Raw genomic sequence first — 13,875 nt, forward strand, 5'->3', positions numbered from 1 at the left:
TTTAAACTTCCTTAGAATCTCTCTCTTGATATCTGAGAACATCTTAATATCTTTCCCCTAAATCTTTCCCCTATAGTTCTAAAATGAGCATATATTGCTATTTTATTGTGATCCATTCCCACAGTATATTCTGAAATGGTTATCTGAGGAAGTTCATCCTGTGTGTTACTATCTCACTGGCAAAAGGAGAGGGAAGTTTAGGGGGACAAGCTTCACTGATCAAGAAAATGTTTCCACCTGGAACAGATCAGGTCAAGAGTGTCACTCTAACAAAACAAGTGAGGGAGAACAAATGTCCCTGGGCCCTTGAAGGAGGGGGCTCTGCTGGTTGGGCAACAGCCCACACTCCCCTGCTTGCCTCCCAGACTCTCTCACTGCCCTAGCACCTTCAAAGGAAGGACATATGCATACTTAAACAAGGCAGCAGGGAACAAAATGTCCCTGAGCCCTTGCGGGAAGGGGCCCCTTTGTTCTCTCCAGCTCACTGGTCCTGATTGAAGAACTCATCTAGGTTTCAAGCAAGATGAGACCTTTCCAGGAGGGGAGGGGGAAGGAATATCAGGCAGCATCTGTCCCTCCTCCTCTCCTCCTGACTGGCTGATTCGTGCTCAGGTTCAGCCCACCTCTCCCTCAGTTTGATTGACAGGCTGAACAGGAAGGGAACTGATTCTGAGCATCAGCCAGCCAGTCATTAGGAGGGGGTAAGGGAGGAATGCTGCCTGATACTCCTCACCCCCCTCCCATGCTGAAGCAGACAGAGCTGAAAAGACCTTCAATTAAAGGCCCTTAGGGTTCCTTTTTGAATTCTTCTCCTGTTAAACAGTGTAAACCCATACTACACCTTTTCTCTCCTTCCCTGCCATTAAAAAAAACACTAAGCAACTGGATTCAGTTTACCTCTAAGTCCTGAGGCAAAATCTAGGACAGCTTCCTGTGGAAAATTTGGTGTGTGTGTGTGTGTGTGTGTGTGTGTGTGTGTGTGTGAGAGAGAGAGAGAGAGAGAGAGAGAGAATAAGAAAGACAGAAGCATTGTTGATGTTGTGTGAATATATGAGGCGACTGTAGTAGGTATATGTGTTAAAAAATTGTTTAGGAACCAAGGGAAGTGTGTGTGTGAAAGTGTTTGTGTGCATGGGGTGTGGGTGTGATATTATTTGCAAAGGAGTGAAAGAATGTTTCATTTTTCTTCACGTCCTTGCAGTTCTTCTGCAGCAAAAACATAAGTGGGGTGAGGGGAGGAGAAGGCGGCAGAGGCCCTCGTGCTCATCTTCACTTTTTATCCCAGGGCTCACTCCAACCTGGTGATGCTTCTTAAGTTCAAGCTTGGTTGCTGGTGTGAGCAACTAGGATGCTCTTGATGGATATGGACCCTCCTTGCCTTGCTCTTCTTCTGCCTTGTCCTGACCTCAGCTCACTGAAAAGCATCTGCATCTGATAGTTCATCAACAGGAAGAATTTTTAAAAAGATTACAGTAAATATTCTACAGAACAATCTGCTTGATAGCTGAAAATTTCTGAGAGAACAATAACTGTCCAGGCTTCAGTATACTGATTCTGGGGTATACACTGGAAACATCCTTTAGGTAGTTCTCCCTTATAACTCCCAGTAGAAATACTTGTACTACTTTTTAAAAAAGTATTTCTGTCTACCAGTTTCAAATCAATAGCTGACATCCAGTCTAAGAAAAACATTTCACATGCTTAACAGGGGAGAGGCCATTTTTGCCATCTAAAGCCCACTGTGCCTTCTGAAAAAATGTCTCTGAGGATTGTGGGACCTTCAGGGACATATTTTTCTGGAGGCACAGTGGGTTCTGGAGGAAAGGGGAGACGGGTGAAAGTCACCTCTCTCCTGTTGCTTGTGCCAGTTTTGTTGTTGTTGCAAACAGCATTAGTCTGGTTGTCAGGCAGTAAGGCTGTTTTCATGACAAGCCCTACCTGGGCTACACTGCTCTGACCAGGTAGGGCTGGTTGTGAGAACTGCCAGGATTGGTTGAGATCCCAGGGCTCTTCCGACAGGTAGTCCATGTTTTGTACCCAGGTGAAAAATGAGGTAGGTTGTGTGGGCACACAGGTCCTTTGGGCTGCCAGCAGCCATTAAAATAATAGAGTCTGGAGAAAGGAGCGACCCAGCCTCAGGAATTTCCACAATGCACCATACTGCTCATGCAGTGCATTGTGGGAATCCTCAGTGAGGTGCATTGGCTGGGCTTCACTCCTCCCACCTCTGGAGCACTGTGCCACTCGCCACAGTGTGGATCAGTGGGAATGGGTGGTCATATGGGGGAAGGAAAGTATGATCCTGCTTTCCCCTCAGCCTTCCCCAGCCCAGGTCAAGCAATCAGGTGAATGACCTCAGTGTCTGATTCTTCCTCTTTTGCCTTACCTTACATCTGTCTTCATAGAATGCCATATTGTTTTGCCAGCCTATCAAGAATAATTCATAATCCCGAGTGTTTGATCCTTCTTCACTTTGTCTCATCTCTCAATTTGATAAGTGAACCCATACCCTCGTTTCAAACAAATAAAAAACACTGAATAGTATAAAGGTAAACCTTGACACTGACCCATTAATAACCATTACTTACAACTCCATGGGAATACAGCTTGTCAACCAAAGGGCTGTCATATTTATATTCACTATATTTATCTAGTGATGGGCATTATTCTACATGGGGGAGAGGGAAGTTTGTACGCCAGATTCCTGGAATCTGTCCCCATATTTAATTAGAATGAAACTCAGACCCATCCAAGAGTAGCCTGCCCCTGTAGTGTAGTGCATGCCCCATAGTGATAGTGCCCCATTGTGTAGTGCATGGCATGATCTGTCTAACTCCTCTCCTTTTCTCTAACTTTGCAAGGTAGTGGGAAATGTCACATAAACTGGAAATACTTCCTACAGCCAGTGCATGCAGGCTGTGTATTTAAAATATTTATTTCTCAGGGTACACTCGCTCAGAGCAGATTAGAGTGCCCTGTTGCACAGTTTGGAAATTACTAGCATAATGCAAGGCAGTGCCCTCCCCACAGTCTAAGGCAGCTGGTCAATTTTGAGGTAGGTGAGGGAACGCTGTCCTGATGACTAGTACCACTTCTTGGCCTGCAGGCAATTCTGACCATCAGCAGCATGGCTATACAACATTGAATCTAATTAGCTCAGAAACCTCTAGAGAGGGTTGGCAAAGGTAAAGCCCTTCACCTTCAGATACGGGCTTTTTTTCTGTTGCAGTGAATATCTATGTATATAGAACATTCTTCACTATCTATCCCTCTTTATTGTTAGGGGATCCACTTCTTGTTCTAATCAGACTCTTGGTATTTCTAAAATCCTGAAACTACTTACTAAACTGTTGGGGCTGATCTAATGAGAAGTAGGTGATTTCAGGACTGGAGCCAAGAGTTTTCATATGAGAAGCATTATCTCAGTGAAATAAAAATGAACATTATCTGTACATTTGGGGAGTCAGTTAGTGTTTAGTGTACATGCTTTATTTGCGTTGTAGTTAACTCTAGTAAGCACAAAAGATTGCACAGTTGTCGGCCATTTTTCTAAATGTCTGCAAATTGCCCTGCTTTCCTGACTCATTGGTCCCCTACCCCCACCCCTTGTGCTCAATTAACCAAGACCCTGGAGGTTTTCATGGTTTGTTTAAGCATCCAACAGAATCTGCATATGTTTTTTCCTCTAATACGGAAGGAATGTAATTATGACAAATTCAAAAGGAAAATGCAGCAATTCTGGTTTCCCAGTGACATATGTTAATATAAAAACATATATTAATTAAAAAATATGATTTTCCACTGCATTAGGCAAGCCTAAACTAAAATGTTGGAGGAAATGATATTTAAGCATGACTGAACAAACTTTTCCATAAAACCTAATGACCACAATTATGCAATAATTTTCTTTCCAAAACTGTTCATTAAAACAGGACACTTTTAATTTACTCAAGAAAGCAAGAAAGCACAACTGTATTCATTTCATGGCCTCAAATATGCTGACTTTTTCTTCTCTTAAAAATCTTTAGAAAAGAAAACAAGCTATTATTCAAATCTTTAGCTAGGCTGTTATTTAATCTAACTAGATGTCAGCCAGGTAATTAGTTTTTTGCCATTTTCCCACCATCTAAATGTGTGAGTCATAAACCACAATCAGAGCTTAAGTATGACGGTTCTGGACACAGAAGTTTGCAATGACACTATGCAACGTGATACACAAAATCGGTAAAGCATGCCTTTCATTCAGTTGTGTGAGTTGCTGCCTGCTAAATAGCTTATGATGTCATACTTGTAATTATGACATCATGATGTGCTGGGTTTTTGACACATGATGCTATTAGAGCACATGTGTTGGGGGTTATTTTCATAAATTGGCAAAAAGGGAGTGAAACCTACTGCTGGGGTGACAGTGGTCCTTCTAACAATGGTGGCCACCATCTAAGCCCCCTGGGGTGAGAGCAGAAGGCAATGTTCCCACTCTGATTGACTTCAGAACCATGTTGCATTATAGTATTCCTAAGAAAATTGGCCTCAAGAGTATTACAAACACTCATTCCCATTATTAACATTAATGTCATAGGTATTTATTTTTATTTCCCAAGATTTATATTATTATTATTATTATTATTATTATTATTATTATTATTATTGATTCAATTTCTATACCACCCTTCCAAAAATGGCTCAGGGCAGTTTAGATAGAGAAATAATAAATATAAGCCAGCTATCATGGTTCTCAAAGCAGTTCACAATAATAAAATTCTATTTATAGGCAGATCATCTTGCCCTCAGGTTGACCGAACCATAATACCAGGTACTGTTGATGGTAACTAAAGGATTAAAGCCTTTGTCTCAGAGCAAGCTCGATGGAAAGAAATGCTGAATCATCCCTGCTGAGCTGCCTGGCTAGGCTACTCCTAAAACTATTATGTATTATTGGTAGGTTCAAAATGCTGCCACCACCACCCCTTTTGTCTACAGAAACTCTCTGGGCTTGGGGTGGGATAACTCCTCCCAAAAACTCTCTTAATTTGGCTCTTGGACAAGTACAAAAACCTTCCACATGCAAGCCTACACGTGCTGAGAAAATCGATAGCTTCTGACTGTTTGAGGATGTGTTTGCACCAGAGAAACCCCACTTCATGAGTTAAAACCAACTTGGAGAGGCTTATAAAAAAAAGAACTAACACCCCCCCCCCGTTTTATTCAGTTAGTACAGACTGCTTCTGTCTGAGGCTTTCTCAGCTTGAAATACAATTAAGAATACTTAGTATGATTACAAAAATAGGTTGTCTGAATTCATGCTTAAATGCTTATAGAGTCTTTTGGAACACCCTAGGTAGGGTGGGCATAGGCTAGTGTTCCTTATTTTAATTACGTTACAGGTAAACAATAATAGAACAGTATCAGGAATATGCAAAAGCCCCCACACCAAAGAAATATAACATTCCTAATGCGAAGTCTGACTAAACAAACTTTCCCCTATACTAAACTTCCCAAAGACATAAGTCCTGTCTCCTTGCCTTGAACTCACCAAACTCCTGATGAGAATCCAAACTTCCTGTCCTCCTGTCATTCAAGGATCTGCAGAGTTATTCTCCTGCAGCCAACCTCCATGGCCACATGACCTCCTGTGCACTTCCAGCCTAGCTTCTTCCAAGAAAGAACTCCCTTCTTCTTGGCAAAAGCTCTCTAGGTCACACCCACCTGGTGTGTTGATTGGCTGAGCCCTGGAGTTCACCAGCCTGCCAGTCAAGACAAGGGTTTTCTTCCAGTTAACTCTATAGAAGGGGAGGGGAGGCTGGTCACTACAGTAACAAACAATGATGGTATCTTACTCTTGTCTTTGCTCTCCTGAAAGGTGGCCAATGGGGGTAAACTGGGAGGGCAGATGTTCTTCAGAGCCATCTCTATGGTCCAGCAGGTGATCCTGCAGCCACTGCTGCTTTGGGGAGATCATGGTATCAATGGCCCCCATCCCTTTGAGCTCTCTAAAGCAATGGTAGTTGAAGGAACTGGAGGGATAACCCCTATAATCCCTGGCTATTGGCCATTGTGGCCAATATGGGAGTTTTAGTTCAAAAACAGCTGGGGGGCCTAAGCTGAGCAGGCCTGCTTTAAAGGTTCCTCTTTGCTCAGTTAGCAGGGGACCTTACTCTCTCTTGTTAGTTTTAAAGCAATTCCAGGAGACTGTGAATCTGAGCAGAGGAATGGGGGGAGAGGCTATATCCATTTCTCCTTTGGCCATTTTACTGTTCAATATTGTCCCTTCCCCCATTCCTCTGTTCAGGAAAGAAAAACCCTCTCGGAAACCATTTGCAACAGAAAAATGACCAAAGGGGAATGAACTCCCCTGTTGTGCCACTGAAATGTATAGCTTTTGGTTTAAGGGGAAAAAACTTGGTGGGGGGAAAGATGCAGGTGACTGAATAACAAACTATCATTTCCTCATTAGATTATGTGTCTAGCATGGGTTTTCACGGGAAAGAGAAGGAAAGCACAGATTTTGAGAAGATAATATCAGCAAAGACAACTGTGTGTTCTCTACCTGAGATGGTTAGACAAATAATTGGGTTTTACCCCCCATGACTTTTCTATCATTTTTATAGACAGTTTGATTTGCAGAAATAATTGTACAAGCTCCACTCCCTCAACACTGCCCTCCCTGTGTATTTTGGTCAATGGATAGTAGGGATGTGCACGGAACCGCGGGGGCCCGTTCGATGGTGGCAGTGGAATAACTTTAAAGGCAGTGGAGGGTGCACTTACCCCTCCCTCCGGTTTCCTCCCACCAGCGCTGACTTGAAAACTGGTCCAGCAGGGCGGCAGCATACCTCCCTGCCACCCTGTCTGTTCTTCAGATTGGAAGTAGGCGGAGGTAGCGAATGTGTATGTGCCCGTTGGGTGCGTGTGCGCGCGCCAATGTGCGCACGCACGATCGCTACTTCTGCCTACTTCCAGTCTGAAGAGCAGGCAGGGAGGTATGCTGCCACCTCGCTGGACTGGTTTTCAAACCAGTGCCGGCGGGGGGAGAGTGGAGGGAGGGGTAAGTGCACCCTCCCCCACCCTTAAAGTTATCCCACCACCATTGAACTCGTTGAACCAGCCAGTGTTCGGACCTGTTCGGAGGCCTGTAAAAGGGCCTCGGAACAGGTTCATGCACATCCCTAATGGATTGTTCCTTGCTCTGAATTGTAGCATTACTTGATGTCAGGTTGACTGACATAAGGGACGGGGCCTTTTCAGTGATAGCATCCTTGTATGGAAACCCTCTCCCAAATTAGGTGGGTCAGACTCTCTTTGTATAGCCTTTCAGGCAGCTAGTGAAAGCCATCTTCTTCAGTGAAATCTGGATTTTGTAGACTTATACGAATGATCTGCTGCTGTTAGCTTTTAATGTGCTGTATTTTTAGCGATTAATTGCATTTTATGCTGTAAAGTGCCCTGAGAACCCTTTTGAGCTATGTGGTAGTATGCAATTTTAAAATACACACAAAGGAATGGCCTACTGACCTTTTAAAGATGCTCACTTTGTATTTTGCTTGCAAGACTCCACATCATGTTGTAGAATAGAAAGAACTGTAGCAATCTCCCATGGAAGCACTGAAGGGGATTTTGTTCAAGCACTGTTGGCATCACTGATGCTGGTTACATAATTAGTGCATTGATTCTGTATTATATGGGGACAAGGTAGGGAAGAATAATAGGAACAATCTACATGCAACATTTACACTGATTTTAAGTTCATTTCTTATTTTCAGTGGTGATTTTAGGGATTTTAATATTCATGGTATTAATTTTAAGTTATAGACATTCACTGAGTTTTTTCTGAAATAATATTCATTTGCTGAAACAATGTAATTATTTTGTAGCTTATTTTGGCAAGGGTTTGCACATGCAGTGATGAGAAATTAAGAAAGTCCATAAAAGCAAGCTGAGAGGACAAATATTTAAATAATGATAATAATGATTAAAGTAATAAGAACGAGTAGGCTTATATGGCATGCCACATCAATTTCTTGAGCTAATTGCATCAGCAAAATGGGATCCAGGTTAGCCTAATATGGGAAGGACTGCAAACAGTTGATGGGCTTCCTGTCCACTTGCAGCACTGTGGTGACTGCACTGCACACATGCAATGAGAATTCTGGAGTAATTTCTTACTCTTTGCTCAGCCCTTGTGTCCCAATTAGGAATGTGCCCAAAATGTCATTCAAAGCATGGTTCGAGCACTTTTAGGGAAATTCTAAAGGGAACTTTAAGAAAAAGAAGGGCAAAGCTGAATAGGGCTGCGGAGAACAGGTAAGGACCTGCTCTCCTTTTTCTTAATGTTCCCTTTAGAATTTCCCTAAAAGTGCTCGAACTGCATTTGGAACTGCAGTTTGGGCACATATCTAGCCCCAATTCAGGGAAAGTTTTCATGCATAATTCCTATTGAAACCAATGGGCCAATTTAATAGCCTGCTAACTTGAGTCCTTTTATTTTCAATGTGACAAAAGCCTAGCTAACTTTCTTTGGACTGGGACTCTTGTCCCCATTTTTCTGCCAGTTTATAGAACTATACATTAGACACAACTGATTCCAAGTGAACTACAAGTTTGGTCTGCCTAGAGTTAGTTTTGGACATGTAAACACATCTTTTTTGTGTGCTCACATTATCTTTGTCAGAAAACCTTACATCATGTAATGCCAAATGTTAACAGGCTATTTTGCTTTGTTCTTCTAGGGGATCAGTAGTCTGTTCAGCTCCCTTAAAGTAGTCAGGCTGCTTCGACTGGGTCGTGTGGCTCGAAAACTGGACCATTATATTGAATATGGAGCAGCTGTCTTGGTTCTGTTGGTCTGCGTCTTTGGTCTTGCAGCCCACTGGTTGGCCTGCATTTGGTACAGTATCGGGGACTACGAAGTTATCAATGAGGATACAAACAAAATAAGAAACGAAAGTTGGCTTTACCAGCTGGGGGAATCCATAGGATCACCTTATCAGTTTAACAAGACAGGAACTGGAAGATGGGAAGGAGGACCGAGCAAGGATTCTGTTTATATATCTTCGTTATACTTTACAATGACTAGTCTTACAAGTGTTGGATTTGGGAACATTGCACCGACCACCGATGGAGAGAAAATCTTTGCTGTTGCTATGATGATGATTGGCTGTAAGTATCATAGGGTTTCCCCCCTTCATATACAGTGCTTTCAGACTACATGTTTTTCTGTAAGTTGTTTCAGCTTTCATTATACGCATGACATGAGTTCGTCTAATGACTACCTTGTCATACAGAGGTGTGAGTTGGCTGTGTGATGCTGTAGGTTCGGATATGCTATATGGCCATCTGCTTCAGATATCTAGCTCCTAGCTCTACATGATGTGGGATTAATAATATTCCCTCCCTGATTGGTTTATTGTGCAATGAGTGGGGAGAGACGCACTGAAGGATTACAGTTGGCTGCTACTCTACTTACTGAATTCAGCACGTATCAAAATCAGCTCTCAACCGAGAAGTCATAAAATAAAGTTTTCTGAATTGGTTGGTCCTAAGTTATATGTTTTATAGGATAACAATTTGTCCTTTAAATTCTAACCAGTAAAATCATTGCAAATGTATTGATCGTGGTAGTGCAATCAAAGTTAACCTCTTTGACATCCTACTTATTTCAGTTGGAGAGATAGCCCATGCTAACTCTCATTTAAATCTTTCTCATTTAAATCACTGGGGCTTAAAAGTGCTGTGGAAGAGGCAAAATACACAACTCGTTGTTTTCTCTGTTTGGCTTTTATATAATTCCACACATTTTATCTTTTAACCAGTGCTTAGAAGGATTTGAATTAAGCTAATTATAATGCTGTAGAACCCACATTGTCTAAACAAATGCAGGAACTTTAATTACCTTGTTAATTGTCTCAGGGCCATAGCTCAGTGGCAAAAAACCATCTTTTGCATGCTGAAGGTCTCAGTTTTGATCCCTGGCTTCTTCAGGTAGGTCTGGGAAAGACCCGTGTCTGAAACTGTGGAGAGCCATTGCCAGACAGTGCCAGCAATACTGATCTAGATAGATGAGTGGTCTTACAATGAAGTAGGTGCCAGCTTCTTGTGTTCCTAGTATGGTCTTCTTGTAAGGCATTTCAAAGTCAGAGTGGCAAATTTTCACCTTTAGGTAGAATTAAAATAAATGCTCCTTTTACAGTGTATTCCTTTTAACAATAGAGAATGTGAGAGAGGGCATAATCTTTGCATCAGAAGAAATGTTCTCTTGCAAACCAGATTGCTAAATAAAAGTGTACCCATGCCACTTCATAGTAAAGATTGTTTCATCCATATGTAGGTGATGCTTGCAAAGGGGAAAAAAACAGTTTCTAACTTCCTAGAGCTTTTTAATGGCAGTATAGACTTGTATGTTTAACCAAGCATGTGGCTGGCATAGGGTCAATTGCATATTATGTGAATTCAAAGCATGCATCAAAATGGTGTCAGGGAAGGCTGGAACAACCATGTTGGCTTGGGAATGTTGTAGAATGAATTTTTTTACACACACATCATCTGCGGGTAGATATTCAGTACATTTATAGAATGCCCATGGAAATGTCCTTGATAAAATTAAGAGGTTCTAAATTTCACCTCATCCTGATAAGAAGAAGAAAAAAACGTGGGTCTTATCATGTAAGTGTTTGCATATATTGTTCTTATATGGTTCATGGAAAACATAGCAGCTTGATGCTGCTTTCACAGACATCCGTTTAGGAACCGCTTGATGATCACCAAGTGAACACTTACCTGATACCTATAACTCATATCTACAAGCATTTAGCACGTGCTTGTCATTACCTTATATATGGTTTATTGACTGACTGACTGATTGATTGATTAAGTGCCGTCAACTCTCAGCGACCACATAGATAGATTATCTCCAGAATTATCTGTATTCAACTTGGCCTTTCAGGTCTCTCATGGTGCATGCATTGCTCTTTGTTGCTGGTTGCCCTCTTCTCTTTCCTTCAGCTTTTCCCAGCATTATGGACATTTGAAGGGAGCTGGGTTTTCATATAATGTTTCCAGCGTATGATAGTTTGAGCCTGGTCATTTGTGCCTTGAATGAACATTCTGGATTGATTTGTTCTATGATCCATTTGTTTGTATTCCTGGCTGTCCATGGTATCCTCAAAAGTCATCTCCAGCACCAAAGTTCAAAAGTGTCAATACTTTTTCCATCTTGCATCTTCAAAGTCCAGCTTTGGCATCTATAGAGTGTCATGGGAAAAGCCATTGTCCGAATGATTCTAATCTTAGTAGGCATCTAAATATCACGGCATGGCACGACACGGCATCAAAATATCCTTTCCAAGGCCTTCATTGCAACTCTACCAAGTGCTAGTCTGCAGCGTATTTCTTGACTGCTGGATCCTTTACTGTTGATGGTCGATCCTAAAAGGCAGAAGCTTTAAAAAATACAGTTTTAAATACGGTTTTAAAAACCCTGAAAATGAAAAGGTGGTAGACTGGTTTCTTTATTTCATGATTTTTACTCCAATATTAAATCTGCCCTGTTAAAACAAACTGAGGCAACAGTAGCAGTTGTGTACTAAAAAATGGTTTCTGCAGCACTCTCTTGGGAATACACAATAGGCCGTTCAAGAAACAATGCCATATAATACAATTGGGCTCACATCTGTCTTGATTAAATGTACTTGCTTTAATATGCAACCATGACCTTTTGAATCTCTGTTTGCAGTGTCTGGTGTCTGACAACCCTTTGCTGTATAAAATCCAGCAGTTTAATTGGAGTAGTCAAGAGAAACAGTATAGGCGTTGATGCTTCACTGGAGTTATTAAGATGAGAAATTTGGGCAATTGTAGCATGGGTAGAGGTTTTTGAGGTTTTTTTGGTTCAGACTGTTAAAAGAGAGTTGAATAGTTCTGAAATGTATTATGAATGCTATAAAGAATAATGATACGCTGTCACATAAGATGCTCTCAGTGAAATGAAGGCAGACTAGGAATAAATGGATTTTTGTTTGTTTGAAAAGAATACGTTATAAAAATATTTCCTGCACCTACTGCAGTTTTTGTTGTTGAGCTCAGGAGTCAAAAATAGAGGAAGGGGAAGAGCCTGCAGATAATACTAGAGATCTCTTGAAATATATTAAGGCAGTTCCCACAGTTGAAAACTGGGTAGGGCAATTGTTTTTTGATTGTGTGTGAGCGGACAACTAGGTAGAAGGACGGGGGAATGTTTGTGTGGAAGGCAGGAGTTGGGTAGGACATCTCTCCCTCTTACCGTGGTCAAATGCTGGGGATGGAAACTGGGTAGGATGGTGCTGTCCTACCCAGCTCCTGCCTCACCCACAATCACTCTTTGTTCCTCCTATCTAGTGGGCTGGGTAGGATGCTTGTCTTACCCAGTGTTCAATTGTGTGAACAATCTTATGCTTGAGATGCTTTGATCGCACTGGTGACATAGGAAAAAAGAGCAGCCAATTGAATCTTTTGAGACTGTTCTAAAGAAATAATATTCTCTGAAAGACTGATTGCCACTTGCATTCTGTAGGATCATATCCAGAAGAGTATATTACATTTCTTTTGCACCTGGGCTTTTTGTGGGTTTAGTAACATCAGGTTATGTAACAATTACTGTATGACAAGCAAGAATCCTACCCAATTGAAATGCGTTGGGTCCCATAAGACACCCTGGTACAGTGGTTCATGAAAATGGCTAATTTGTTTTTCATCATTGGCTCCTAAGTGTATTTCAAGAATTAATTATGACAAAGTCCCATTAAAATTAATGTGACAGTCATGATGAACTCAGCCTGGATCCTGCCAATTATTTTATTATGGATTTATTGAATTTTAATCTTGCCCTTCTTCTGATGATCTCCAGGGCATACATGGTCATCCACTTTACTCTCACAACAACCCTGTGAAGGAAATTAATTTGAGAGATGGTGGCTAGCCCAAGGTTACCTAGTGGGTACTAGGTCTGAATTGTGATTTGAACCTAAACCTCCTTGGTCCTAGTCTGACAATATAATCACTCTAGCCATCTATATACTGTCTGAAAGTGCTGAAATTTGGGAACCTTATGGACAGAAGCATCTGTGGCCAAGTGGGAGGTACTGGAAGATTTGGGGTGACCCATAGATACATTGGTGTTCAAAAATTTGAAGGAAAAAACTCAGAGGGTCACCCCCACCGCCTACTGTGTTAGTCAATGGGATGGAATGTCCATGAGCTCAGAGAGTTAACAGTTAACAGACAGGCAGCTGAGCAAAGGTAATGGAATGCTGTGGTGGGGGTGGGGGGGCTTGAAGAAAAAGGAGGAAATGTATTAGCTTGAAGAACACTCCCTCAAGACAATCACAAGCCCTTCTTCTCAAGAGGAAATATGTGTGAAACGCTTTTGTTTTGTTTTATTTTATTTATTATTTATCATATTTTCTCACAAGTTTTCTCACAAGCCATTTCACAGTTTTGTATTTTTGAGGGGAAGGGGTTTGAAAAGAAGCTGGGATGAACATCAGTGCCTGCCCCCCACAAAAAACAACACCCAGAAAACAGGAAAAATGTAAGGCCAACGTTAGAGCAGGCATTCCTGTCTTTGTTGCTCACCCTGCTCAGCCCCAGGCTCAGGTAACACTTGCACACCAGGAATATACTGCAACACGTTGCAGGTCCATTCTTGTGTTAGTGTATTACTGAAAAATTTGCAGTAAGTAAGTTATTGTACGTTATTGTATTGCATGTTATTGTAAGTAAGTAAGTTGTATGTTATTGCACTCTGATTCTTTGGAAGTCATGCTGCGCTGTTGAGCACAAAAGGTTCTTATCAAGAAATGCTTTAACAACACGTATGCAAGCAAGATATTTTGCTGAACAAAG

At 41.6% G+C, this 13,875-nt stretch overlaps 1 protein-coding gene across 12 annotated transcripts in view; it reads left to right on the forward strand.

The window, feature by feature from the left end:
- KCNH1 (potassium voltage-gated channel subfamily H member 1) overlaps positions 1–13,875 on the forward strand; it is a 429,320-nt gene that overhangs the window by 119,472 nt on the left and 295,973 nt on the right. For all 12 annotated transcript variants that reach the window (XM_053310371.1, XM_053310400.1, XM_053310445.1 and 9 more), the window contains one exon: positions 8,727–9,156. In XM_053310371.1, coding sequence (XP_053166346.1) covers positions 8,727–9,156 — 430 coding nt within the window. The remainder of the gene's footprint in view (positions 1–8,726; positions 9,157–13,875) is intronic.

This window comes from Hemicordylus capensis, chromosome 1 (assembly GCF_027244095.1).
Source record: "Hemicordylus capensis ecotype Gifberg chromosome 1, rHemCap1.1.pri, whole genome shotgun sequence".
Classification (NCBI taxonomy): Eukaryota; Metazoa; Chordata; class Lepidosauria; order Squamata; family Cordylidae; genus Hemicordylus; species Hemicordylus capensis.